Source organism: Oncorhynchus masou, chromosome 6 (assembly GCF_036934945.1).
Source record: "Oncorhynchus masou masou isolate Uvic2021 chromosome 6, UVic_Omas_1.1, whole genome shotgun sequence".
Classification (NCBI taxonomy): Eukaryota; Metazoa; Chordata; class Actinopteri; order Salmoniformes; family Salmonidae; genus Oncorhynchus; species Oncorhynchus masou.
Window position 1 is genome coordinate 50581307 of NC_088217.1, and position 13828 is coordinate 50595134.

At 40.8% G+C, this 13828-nt stretch overlaps 1 protein-coding gene across 3 annotated transcripts in view; it reads left to right on the top strand.

Annotated features, from left to right (window-relative positions):
• The window catches only part of LOC135542224 (voltage-dependent calcium channel subunit alpha-2/delta-2-like), a 261612-nt gene that overhangs the window by 128180 nt on the left and 119604 nt on the right, over nt 1–13828 (top strand). For all 3 annotated transcript variants that reach the window (XM_064969028.1, XM_064969026.1, XM_064969027.1), the window contains exon 4: nt 5155–5214. In XM_064969028.1, the coding sequence (XP_064825100.1) occupies nt 5155–5214 (60 nt within the window). The remainder of the gene's footprint in view (nt 1–5154; nt 5215–13828) is intronic.

Genomic DNA, 13828 nt, shown 5'->3' on the forward strand with positions numbered 1-13828 from the left:
AGTAGTTTGACTGTGTCCATGTGTCTGTCTCTGCACTTTGTGGGCTGACCTGGACTTACCTGTGCTGTACTGTGCTGTGCTGATCCCACTAGTTTCACTAAGCGGCTTGGCTCCAGCCACCAGCATAGATGATATCCCCCGCCGCCCCCCTTCCCTCATCTCTCAGTCTGATTTATGGCCTGTTTGTATAGCCATCCATCTGAGCCAACACACAGGAAGGGAAGACACAGGAAGACGCATTACTGTTTTGGAGCAGGGAGGGACTGCATTAAGCTGCTAGAGGAGAGATACAGGCCCAGAGAAATGGAGCCCTACAGGGGCAGAGGAGGAACATGGAAGAAGATAGAGAAACTGAGTACTGAGATGAAGACAGAGAATCAGAGTACTGAGATGAAGACAGAGAAACAGAGTACTGAGATGAAGACAGAGAAACAGAGTACTGAGATGAAGACAGAGAAACAGAGTACTGAGATGAAGACAGAGAAACAGAGTACTGAGATGAAGACAGAGAAACAGAGTACTGAGATGAAGACAGAGAAACAGAGTACTGAGATGAAGACAGAGAAACAGAGTACTGAGATGAAGACAGAGAAACAGAGTACTGAGATGAAGACAGAGAAACATTAATGTGATGAAGACAGAGAAACAGAGTAATGTGATAAAGACAGAGAAACAGAGTACTTAGATGAAGACAGAGAAACAGAGTAATGTGATGTAGACAGAGTACTGAGATGAAGACAGAGAAACAGAATACTGAGATGAAGACAGAGAAACAGAGTACTTAGATGAAGACAGAGAAATAGAGTACTGAGATGAAGACAGAGAAAGAGTAGTGTGATGAAGACAGAGAAACAGAGTACTGAGATGAAGACAGACATAGAGTAATTAGATGAAGACAGAGAAACAGAGTAATGTGATAAAGACAGAGAAACAGAGTACTGAGATGAAGACAGATAAACAGAGTAATGTGATGAAGACAGAGAAAGAGTAGTGTGATGAAGACAGAGAAACAGAGTACTGAGATGAAGACAGAGAAAGAGTAGTGTGATGAAGACAGAGAAACAGAGTACTGAGATGAAGACAGACATAGAGTAATTAGATGAAGACAGAGAAACAGAGTAATGTGATAAAGACAGAGAAACAGAGTACTGAGATGAAGACAGATAAACAGAGTAATGTGATGAAGACAGATAAACAGAGTAATGTGATGAAGACAGAGAAACAGAGTACTGAGATGAAGACAGAGAAACAGAGTACTGAGATGAAGACAGAGAAACAGAGTACTGAGATGAAGACAGAGAAACAGAATACTGAGATGAATACAGAGAAACAGAGTACTTAGATGAAGACAGAGAAACATTAATGTGATGAAGACAGAGAAACAGAGTAATGTGATAAAGACAGAGAAACAGAGTAATGTGATGTAGACAGAGAAACAGAGTACTGAGATGAAGACAGAGAAACAGAATACTGAGATGAAGACAGAGAAACAGAGTACTGAGATGAAGACAGAGAAATAGAGTAATGTGATGAAGACAGATAAACAGAGTACTGAGATGAAGACAGAGAAACAGTAATGTGATGAAGACAGAGAAACAGAGTAATGTGATAAAGACAGAGAAACAGAGTACTTAGATGAAGACAGAGAAACAGAGTAACGTGATGTAGACAGAGAAACAGAGTAATTAGATGAAGACAGAGAAACAGAGTACTGAGATGAAGACAGAGAAATAGAGTAATGTGATGAAGACAGATAAACAGAGTAATGTGATAAAGACAGAGAAACAGAGTACTTAGATGAAGACAGAGAAACAGAATACTGAGATGAAGACAGAGAAACAGGGTACTGAGATGAAGACAGAGAAACAGAGTAATTAGATGAAGACAGAGAAACAGAATACTGAGATGAAGACAGAGAAACAGAGTACTGAAGATGAGGACAGAGAAACAGAGTAATGTGATGAGGACAGAGAAACAGAGTACTGAAGATGAGGACAGAGAAACAGAGTACTGAAGATGAGGACAGAGAAACAGAGTAATGTGATGAAGACAGAGAAACAGAGTACTGAGATGAAGACAGAGAAACAGAATACTGAGATGAATACAGAGAAACAGAGTACTTAGATGAAGACAGAGAAACATTAATGTGATGAAGACAGAGAAACAGAGTAATGTGATAAAGACAGAGAAACAGAGTAATGTGATGTAGACAGAGAAACAGAGTACTGAGATGAAGACAGAGAAACAGAGTACTGAGATGAAGACAGAGAAACAGAATACTGAGATGAAGACAGAGAAACAGAGTACTGAGATGAAGACAGAGAGTAATGTGATGAAGACAGATAAACAGAGTACTGAGATGAAGACAGAGAAACAGTAATGTGATGAAGACAGAGAAACAGAGTAATGTGATAAAGACAGAGAAACAGAGTACTTAGATGAAGACAGAGAAACAGAGTAACGTGATGTAGACAGAGAAACAGAGTAATTAGATGAAGACAGAGAAACAGAGTACTGAGATGAAGACAGAGAAATAGAGTAATGTGATGAAGACAGATAAACAGAGTAATGTGATAAAGACAGAGAAACAGAGTACTTAGATGAAGACAGAGAAACAGAGTAACGTGATGTAGACAGAGAAACAGAGTAATTAGATGAAGACAGAGAAACAGAATACTGAGATGAAGACAGAGAAACAGGGTACTGAGATGAAGACAGAGAAACAGAGTAATTAGATGAAGACAGAGAAACAGAATACTGAGATGAAGACAGAGAAACAGAGTACTGAAGATGAGGACAGAGAAACAGAGTAATGTGATGAGGACAGAGAAACAGAGTACTGAAGATGAGGACAGAGAAACAGAGTACTGAAGATGAGGACAGAGAAACAGAGTAATGTGATGAAGACAGAGAAACAGAGTACTGAAGATGAGGACAGAGAAACAGAGTACTGAAGATGAGGACAGAGAAACAGAGTACTGAAGATGAGGACAGAGACAGAGTACTGAGCGAACAGAGCTGTGGATTATGCAGGAGGAGAGAAAATGGAATTCTCTGAGGGACAAGGGAGAGATTTGTATGGACATATTTACTACTGAAAGTAAAATGAGTCAGATGGATGAAGTGATGGACAGGTCACAGATCACCAGGAAGGAAGGGCAGAGAACAAGGGAGGAACCATTCTTCACATGCAGCGCCCTGGACATGGGCACTAAATTTTAACGTCCTCATTCATCATGACCTTTCCTCCTCTGCTATAATGACTGTGTCCTTGAAGGGACGTCACAGTTAGAGAAACACATTGATAGACGACAACCGTTTGGCATTGATGGTCAGCCAAATATGAAAGATCCCACTTTAGAACCAAAGAAACAACTTCTGAAGGTGTTATGTCTTCATCAGCTCGTCATGGACGCTTCACAAATCATTCATAGGCAAAGTCATATAAAAGGTGACAGAAAAGGTTATTCTTTACGTGTAGGTTAACCTTTCAGTCATATTTGCAGGCAAATTCAAAGCAGTGTAGAATCTGGAGGTAATTGTTTCGCCAGCAGCTCTCCATTGTTGCTTTCGTAATTGAAAACTGTTGTAGTGGATGGTAAATTCTTAACTATGTCCTTTAGCTAGGTTGACCCTTCCTTTGTATGCACAACACCACACCCACAACACCACACCACACCCACCACACCACACCACACAACACAACACCACACAACACCACACAACATCACACGGCCACACAACTGATGGAGTCTCCTTTAATTCACTTTGTGGAAATCATTTCGTTCGACTAATTAGCTCTGCCGTGTGTGTCATTGTTTCAGGGGTTCGCCATCTCGTTAGGAGTGACTGTATGAAAGGAATAGTCATTTGGGTGATTAAGGTGTTGAATGTTCAATGTTCAGCTTCACAAGCACATGGGTACATAATTAGTCATGTTATTATGTTTTACTAATGAGGTATAGTGATATCATAGCCATTATGCCAAACTTTAAAAGGCTACACGAGGTAGTGCAGGATACTCTTTGCTGAGAGTAGGAGTGTTTATGTCTGGCTAGCTGTGAGTGGGAGGGTCTTAGTGATAGGGGGTGGACCCCCAGGCAGGAAATAGGACACTTCTGTCTCTAACGAGAGTTTCTGACTTTCCTGTCTTTTAGGAGAAGAAAACCCTCTCCTGATGTGCTTGGGGAATATGGCTCCTTTGATGTTGTACCAGAAATGAAAGTCCTCTTAGTGGGAGTCTAAATAGGGTTTGTAATTTCCGAGCCCAGGGACTGTGTGGCTGGTTGGATAATTCTGGGACGGGAACCAGATCGCCCCCTAGAGGCGTGCTGGGGATTGAAGTGGGAGCAGAGAGGATACCTAAATACTGTACTAAGGCATGGGCACCATGCAGAAACACATGGAAGAGACTACCTCTCTAGAGCCTCACTCTATTTTGCCACTGGGTGATTTAATACTGTCACCCATAAGCCTCTGCACATAGACAGTAGTACTCCATGTTACAATCCCTTTGCAATGAACTATGTCAGACCTGTTGTATAACCATTAATAGTTAGGAGCCAAAAGACCAAAAACATGCCCATACAGAAAGCAACCCTGCACTGAACTCAGCTAGCCACGAAAATGCCTTTGACAGAAATTCCTTGTCCTCTGGGTTTGGAAAAGTTTAATATTACTCAACATATTCATGTTATTCAATGGCCCTACCTTCTCCAATCCAAACGCTAACTGTCCGTACCTCCTGGAATAACAGGGTTGTAACCATGGTTTCTTCTTCCATTTGCAACACACATTTCAACAGCGCTAGCTAGTCTCAACACGTGTAGCTCACAATTTGCTACAGTACATGGTCTGAAATTGTACCAATTTAGCTTGCGCCTTACAGAAATGCCATTTCCCCTGACAGTTAGGACAAATGTGTAGGCCCATTGAGGAGCATGCGGAGCTTGGCACCAGCCACTGCCTCTTGAATTATACAGTCTATGAACAGCAGTCAGCACACTCAGTGTTTTCCCTAGAGAGCAGATTGGCTCTGTAAGGCCGTTTCCCACAAACACACACACACACACTCTGACATCTACACACTGACCCAGCAGAGCCATGTATTGACCTTTGACCCTAACCTCTGATTCCTGTGTGTTTCCTGTGTAGAGGCTAGCCAGAGAGGCGGAGCAGCTGCAGACAATGTATCCCTGGCAGGATGGGATCAAGGTAAAATCAGAACCTTCTCTCTCTGTATCTCTCTCTCTATCTGTATCTACCTCTCTGTGTATATACATATATATATATATATATATATCTGTATATCTCTCTGTATATATATATATATATATATATATCTGTATATATATATATATATATATATATATATATATATATATATATATATATATATATATATATATATATATCTGTATATATATATATATCTCTGTATCTCTGTATATATCTCTTTGTATATCTCTCTCTGTATATATCTCTCTGTATATCTCTCTCTGTATATATCTCTCTCTGTATATACATATATCGCTCTCTCTGTATATATATCTCTCTCCCTGTATATATATCTCTGTATATATATCTCCCTCTCTGTATATATATCACTTTTTCTGTACATATATATATCTCTGTATATATCTCTCTGTATATCTCTCTCTGTATATATCTCTCTCTGTATATATATATATATCTGTATATATATATATATCTCTCTGTATATATATATCTCTCTCTGTATATATATATCTCTCTCTGTATATATATCGCTTTTTCTGTACATATATTCATATATCTTTCTGTATATATAACTCTGGATATATCTCTGTATATATACAGTATCTCTCTCTACGTATCTCTCTCTCTCCATGTATATATATATATATATATAAATGTATATATCTCTCTATATATATATACACTGCTCAAAAAAATAAAGGGAACACTAAAATAACACATCCTTGATCTGAATGAATGTAATATTCTTATTAATTACTTTTTTCTTGACATAGTTGAATGTGCTGACAACAAAATCACACAAAAGTTATCAATGAAAATCAAATTTATCAAGCCATGGAGGTCTGGATTTGGAGACACTCAAAATTCAAGTGGAAAACCACACTACAGGCTGATCCAACTTTGATGTAATGTCCTTAAAACAGTCAAAATGAGGCTCAGTAGTGTGTGTGGCCTCCACGTGCCTGTATGACCTCCCTATAACGCCTGGGCATGCTCCTGATGAGGGGGCGGATGGTCTCCCGAGGGATCTCCTCCCAGACCTGGACTAAAGCATCCGCCAACTCCTGGACAGTCTGTGGTGCAATGTGGCGTTGGTGGATGGAGTGAGACATGATGTCCCAGATGTGCTCAATTGGATTCACGTCTGCGGAACGGCGGGCCAGTCCATAGCATCAATGCCTTCCTCTTGCAGGAACTGCTGACACACTCCAGCCACATGAGGTCTAGCATTGTCTTGCATTAGGAGGAACCCATCTTGGTGTTCTCTGGAAAATGCCAAACGTCTTGCACGGTGTTGGGCTGTAAGCACAACCCCCATCTGTGGACGTCGGGCCCTCATACCACCCTCATGGAGTCTGTTTCTGACCGTTTGAGCAGACACATGCACATTTGTGGCCTGCTGGAGGTCATTTTGCAAGGCTCTGGCAGTGCTCCTCCTACTCCTCCTTGCACAAAGGTGGAGGTAGCGGTCCTGCTGCTGGGTTGTTGCCCTCCTACGGCCTCCTCCACGTCTCCTGATGTACTGGCCTGTCTCCTGGTAGCGCCTCCATGCTCTGGAAACTACACTGACAGACACAGCAAACCTTGCCACAGCTCGAATTGATGTGCCATCCTGGATGAGCTGCAGGACCTGAGCCACTTGTGTGGGTTGTAGACTCCGTCTCATGCTACCACTAGAGTGAAAGCACCACCAGCATTCAAAAGTGACCAAAACATCAGCCAGGAAGCATAGGAACTGATGTCTATTCCATTTGCACAACAGCATGTAAAATTTATTGTCAATCAGTGTTGCTTCCTAAGTGGACAGTTTGATTTCACAGAAGTGTGATTGACTTGGAGTTACATTGTGTTGTTTAAGTGTTCCCTATATTTTTTTGAGCAGTGTATATACAGTGGGGCAAAAAAATATTTAGTCAGCCACCAATTGTGCAAGTTCTCCCACTTAAAAATATGAGAGAGGCCTGTAATTTTCATCATAGGTACACTTCAACGATGACAGACAAAATGAGAAAAAAAATCCAGAAAATCACATTGTAGGATTTTTAATTAATTTATTTGCAAATTATGGTGGAAAATAAGTATTTGGTCACCTACACACAAGCATGATTTCTGGCTCTCAACTTGCACAATTGGTGGCTGACTAAATACTTTTTTGCCCCACTGTATATATTATATATATATATCTGTATATCTCTCCCTCTCTGTATCGCTCTTTCTCTCTCTCTATATATATATATATATATATTTGTCTCTCTCTGTATATCTCTCTCTCTCTGTATATATCTCTCTCTGTATATTTCCCTCTTTCTGTATCTCTCTCTCTGTATATATCTCTCTCTGTATATCTCTCTCTCTGTATGTCTCTCTCTCTCTTAATATATCTCTCTCTCTGTATATATTTATCTCTGTCTGTATCTCTCTCTCTGTATCTCTCTCTCTCTCTCTGTATATTTCTCTCTGTATATATCTCTCTGTATCTCTCTCTCTATCTCTCTCTACTTCTCACTACCTCTCTCTCTCTACTCTCTCTACCTCTCTCTCTCTCTCTCTCTACCTCTCTCTCTCTCTACTCACTTTCTTTTCCTCTTTCTCTATCTATTAATCTCTTCTTCATGTTTACATTTATCCACCAAAGTTTTGTTTTTCTTTTAAATGCCAATGCTATCAATGTTACAGACACATGTACACACTCACATACACCACCCCAGATAAAGATGTGTGTGTATGTGCTTGAGTATGTAATAATATACAACAGCCTGATTCTACATATGGTCAATCTGTGTTGTGCCTGAAAGGGAAAAGCAGGTTGAACTTTGCATTTCCCAGCACCTGACATTTAAAACAGTGGAACACCACTAACTGCTAATGTCTACAGTTCAGAAGCTTGGGTATTACTTGGCTTGTGTGTGTGTGTGTGTGTGTGTGTGTGTGTGTGTGTGTGTGTGTGTGTGTGTGTGTGTGTGTGTGTGTGTGTGTGTGTGTGTGTGTGTGTGTGTGTGTGTGTGTGTGTGTGTGTGTGTGTGTGTGTGTGTGTGTGTGCGCGTGTGTGTTTGCGTGTGTGCAGTATGTGTGTGTTTGCGTGTGTGTGTTTGCATGTGTGCAGTATGTGTGTGTTTGCGTGTGTGTTTGCGTGTGTGCAGTATGTGTGTGTTTGCGTGTGTGCAGTATGTGTGTGTTTGCGTGTGTGCAGTATGTGTGTGTTTGCGTGTGTGCAGTATGTGTGTGTTTGCGTGTGTGCAGTATGTGTGTGTACGCACATGGTCCACTGACTCTCAGATTAACAAACAAACAGATGCCCTGCAAATACACACACGTACTGACACACACACTCAATCTCACACCCAGCAGCAGACACACACACACACACACACACACACACACACACACACACACACACACACACACACACTCATTCCCCAATGTCGTATCCTCTGTCTCCAGGGAGACGAGCTCACTGTCATGGTACACCTCCCACAAATGGATTTTTAACCCTGTGCTTTCCGGGGGATATTTGAGAAAAGGCTTTAACTGCTTTAAAACTCATAATTATGAGCCCTACATCCCAGAAAAGTCCATTTTTATTCATGGTCGCTTACACTCTGAAGCCAGAGTCACAGGGTGGCTGTTTCTGGACCTGTCTCTGCCCACTGTTCCGACCGAACCAGGGTGGTTCTGTCTGTCAGTGCCTTCTTCTCTGTCTGCCAGTGGTCAGCTGGTCAGCTTTAATGCGTCTCGATCGGATGTGTACCCATGCAGGTAGTTGGGTTTGGGTCACAGTGCCCTCACACAGCACACCTGTTCATAGGTAACTGCATCCAATATGGCTTCACTGTCTCTTCAAGTGGAAAAGCCAACTCTCTCTCTCTCCCCCTCACTTCCCCTCTCCCGCTATCTTCCTCTCTCTCTCTCTTTCTCTCTCTCTCTCTCCTTCCTCCCTCCTCCCCCTCGCTCCTTCTGTCTGATCCTCACCCCTTTCCCTCCCTCCACCTTTTTTTCCTTATCTATCACAGTCTTTAATCAGCCATGAAAACAGTTAGAAAATATAATATTGTTGCAAATACTGCAAATGAATCCTAATGGCGCTACTCCATTAATAATGTATTGGAGCTGATTTCATTTGCCTTTATAATTAGAGCAGGTAATGAATCTCGGCAGGGGCGACTGTGAAGCCATTAAAAAAACCTTGGCGGGGAGGAGAGGAGGAGGAGGGAGGGAGGCGAGAGGAAGATATGCCACGTTCCCTGTGAGAAGATTTCTCCTGTTTGTAGATTTTGTGCTTTTCTAATTTCCGTTTGGGGGAACACTCGGCTGAGTGACATTGTAATTAGATTAGGGCGGCATGCTCTTTGGGCATATTAGGAGCAGCGCAGAGCATCTTAAACGAACGGGAGGAGCAAGCTGTCAGAGGCCCAGAGAAAGGTGTTTATGTAAGAGAGACGGGGGGGGGGGATCGAATGAAGTCTTGTGTGAGTATGTTTATCTATGTGTACGGGAGTGTGCTTGTTTGCAGGGGGGGGTTGGGGTATTTGTGTGATTGTGTGTGTATGTGTCTCTGTGTGTGTTTAACGTTCTGCTCCCAACCTGGCCCGGCCCATCTGCTCTGTTCAATAACACCGGTGACATCATACGACTCAATGACATGGCTGTTCCCTCTGCCTCTGGACTGCTGCTGTCACATCTGTTACCGTAATGACGGATCACACTCCTCTCCTCTTCCCATTGCAACTCTAGCGATGGTGCCTGGGTTTTATAATACGATGCGACGGTCCGGCGTTATGAACATTGGGCTGCTCACCGTCGTAACAACTGTTGTGATGGTCGTTCAGGGTTTTAATTCCACCGCAAATGAAATGGTGTGTGAAAATAGACATTTGAGTGGTTGATCTCTCCTGATTTCTCAAGGTCATGGGTCTTCCTATCCCAGCTCCGTCACCAGTCTCTTCCCAGGCCATTCATTATATTGTATTGGCTCTGGAAGCATTCTCCTGGGTATTTGTTTATTTTATTTGTATATATATATATATATATATATATATATATATATATATATATATATATATATATATATATATATATATATATATATATATATATATATATATATATATATATGTGTATATATATATATATATATATATATATATATATATATATATATATATATATATATATATATATATATATATATATATATATATATATATATATATATATATATATATATGTATATATATATTTTTTTAGGCGGTAGATCAGCTTTAATATTGCAGATAGATTGTGGCTTTTTTTGTAAAGATGCTATTATTTCTATGATATTATTATTTGAAATATTATATTTTTTTAAATATATTTTATATATTTTTAATAGTAGAGTAGTTCTACAGCTCCACGACTATTGGAGCCAATGACTACAAGAACCATCCCCTAAGGCATTTCACAATACAGTCATATTCAATATAATAGTTGAAATTATACACAATGATAGAATTGCACATTGGAGGCCAGTGAGATGAATGGGATGTGAAGCTAGAAGGTATGGCCTTTAGTGCACCTCATAAAAGCATTATCTGGTCATAAATGTCATTTCAGGCAATCCACTACATGGGGGAGTAGATTTGCAATGACTTGTACAAAGCAATCTTGTGGACGATTCGTGCCATTGAATAGCATATTCGGTATTTTATAGCATTTTTATAACTGAAAGATACCCTATTGGGTAACACTTTACTCGGCACCCAGAGTAAAAATATTGTATTTGTATTTATTATGGATCCCCATTACCTGCTGCCAAGGCAAAATTAAGGAGGTTATACAATATAACCATATCATAATATGTCATAACAGCTGACATAGCTCGTCATAACTTGATGTGATGTGGTCATAACACTGTCACAACACATATATGTAGACTTGAAGTGACAGATGTTGCATGATTTTATGGCTCAGGATAACATGAAAACAGCCTAACCAGCTCTGCTATTGCGAGTAAAATGGCCAGAGTGTTTTCTCATTTGTGTCTGGAAGTTGCTAGCAAGCCAGCCAACGTTAGCCAGTTAGCTTGGCTGCTTGACTGCCGTTGTGAGGCCAGAGCGCTCAGGCGGCAGGTAGCCTCGTAGTTAGAGCGTTGGGCCAGTAACTGAAAGGTTGCTAGATCAAATCCCCGAGCTGACAAGGTAAAAATCTGTCGTTCTGCCCCAGAACAAGGCAGTTAACCCAATCTTCCTAGGCCGTCATTGTTCTTAACTGACTTGCCAAGTTAAATAAATAAAAAAGAAGTACTCCTCGGCCTATGAGCGCTCCGAGAGCGAAACCCTCTGAATTTATGAAAGGACAATCTGAATTTATGAACGCACTCTGGCAATCCAGATAACATACCCTTATGATGATCATTATGCTTCTTGACAGTGTCATAAAGTGTCTTTTCTTAGTCCAAGTAAAGTGACACAGGATGGTCGTAATGCTTCATAATAGAGTGTCATAAAGTGTCTTTTCTTAGTCCAAGTAAAGTGACACAGGATGGTCGTAATGCTTCATAATGGTGTGTCATAAAGTGTCTTTTCTTCGTCCAAGTAATGTGACACAGGATGGTCGTAATGCTTCATAATAGAGTGCCATAAAGTGTCTTTTCTTAGTCCAAGTAAAGTGACACAGGATGGTCGTAATGCTTCATAATAGAGTGTCATAAAGTGTCTTTTCTTAGTCCAAGTAAAGTGACACAGGATGGTCGTAATGCTTCATAATAGAGTGTCATAAAGTGTATTTTCTTAGTCCAAATAAAGTGACACAGGATGGTCGTAATGCTTCATAATAGAGTGCCATAAAGTGTCTTTTCTACAGGTTATTTAAAATATGATGAAATAAAACATGACTGTAAAGAGTTCATTACAACAACAATAATGAATTTAAGAAAATTCTCGGCAGGGAAAAAAAAACATTTGAAAAATGTGGGTTTTGACACTCTTATGTAGGTGTCATAACCAGCCATAACATAACCCAATATATGTCACAACAGGTGTAACTATTTGGATCATGACAGTGTTATAGTACTGTAGAGCTCTTTTTACTTGCACACGATATTGCTGTACCGCCCCATCCTACCCATAGGGGTCCACCGCCCTGCAGCGCCCCAACTCAACACACCCCACTCAGCTTTAGGATCTTAGTGAAACATTTATTCTTGGTTTCGAGGTGTGTTAGGCCAAGGCCAGAGTGACAACCAACAGTACGGCAGGAATGCGCCAGGAATGATCAGCCCAGCAGCTAGGGATTGCCTAAATAGGTCATTCCCCTGGCGTGGACACGTTTTCAAAAGACTCTTTTTGTCATACGGAATTCCAAGACATCCAGAACTTATGAACGTTGCACAAAATACCCCCCAATCTTGTAATAAATCCAATCTCGCGATACATAACTTGATATTTCTGCCATCCATTGAGACATTGTGGGAGGATAACCAACCTTACAATTAATGGCAATGCATATCTTAGCCGCTATAAATGCTAGGTTACACGGTTTCTTCTGATAACAGTCTCCAGTATCAACATTTCCAAGCAAAGACAAACAGGGAGAAGGGAGAATCTGTAGACATGCTGAGATAAAAGAACATACTATTTGCCGGAAATCAGCCAGCCTTCACAAGAGCATAACATATGCAAATATGTCCCCTTTAGTGTTTTACACCTCCAGCAGAGGAATTACATTTCTGAGTGTGTGATATTCAGTTTCACTGGCATATAGTACGTTCTATGGATGGTCTTAAACTGCAGTAATTTATGTCTGATGATATGAACATGACTGGACATTCAAACACATCTGTATCCATTCATCATAGTCACTAGTGTCTCCTAGGTCTTCCTCGCATTTTTGTTTGACATGTTTTGTGTCATCGGGAAAAGCCTCGATGAAGCCTTGACACAGTTTGGAAATCAACTTTAGAGGTTTTTCAAGACTGTCTTAAAATAGTTTCAATCTTTGAATCATCTGGCTTGTCCAGTGTTTGCTGCACAGAGAATAAAGTGTTGCATCTGCAAAGGTTCGCCTTAGCGCCATTGCAGACTAGTCTTCGCTGGTTGCCTGACCCTGCTGAGACTGTCACCATCTGATCTTGCTCAGATGAGGCATGAAAATTTATACATTACAGTGGAGGATGCTGAGGGGAGGACAGCTCATAATAAAGGCTGGAATGGAGTCAATGGGATGGCATCAACCACATGAAAACTTGACTCCATTCCAGTCATTATTATGAGCTGTCTTCCCTTCAGCAGCCTCCACTGATACATTATATTATTCAAGAATAAAATCAATGTTTTAATAATTGAAATTACCACTGTTCACAGATCCCAGACTGTAGCCTACCCATCAACTCAAGATGGAACTTTGTGTCCATTCACTGTTTGTTATAATATACTGCAAAATTCACCTGAGCTCCGTAGACTGGTCTTCCCTGGCTGTCTGACCCTGCAGGGACACCTGTCACCATCTGATCCTGCTAAGACATGATGAGCATAGTGTTGTGTACTGACTGTGCACCATGATAGTGAAGCCTGTAGAGCTGTTTACACCGTGTCAGTGTGAAAAGTATGGAATTAGC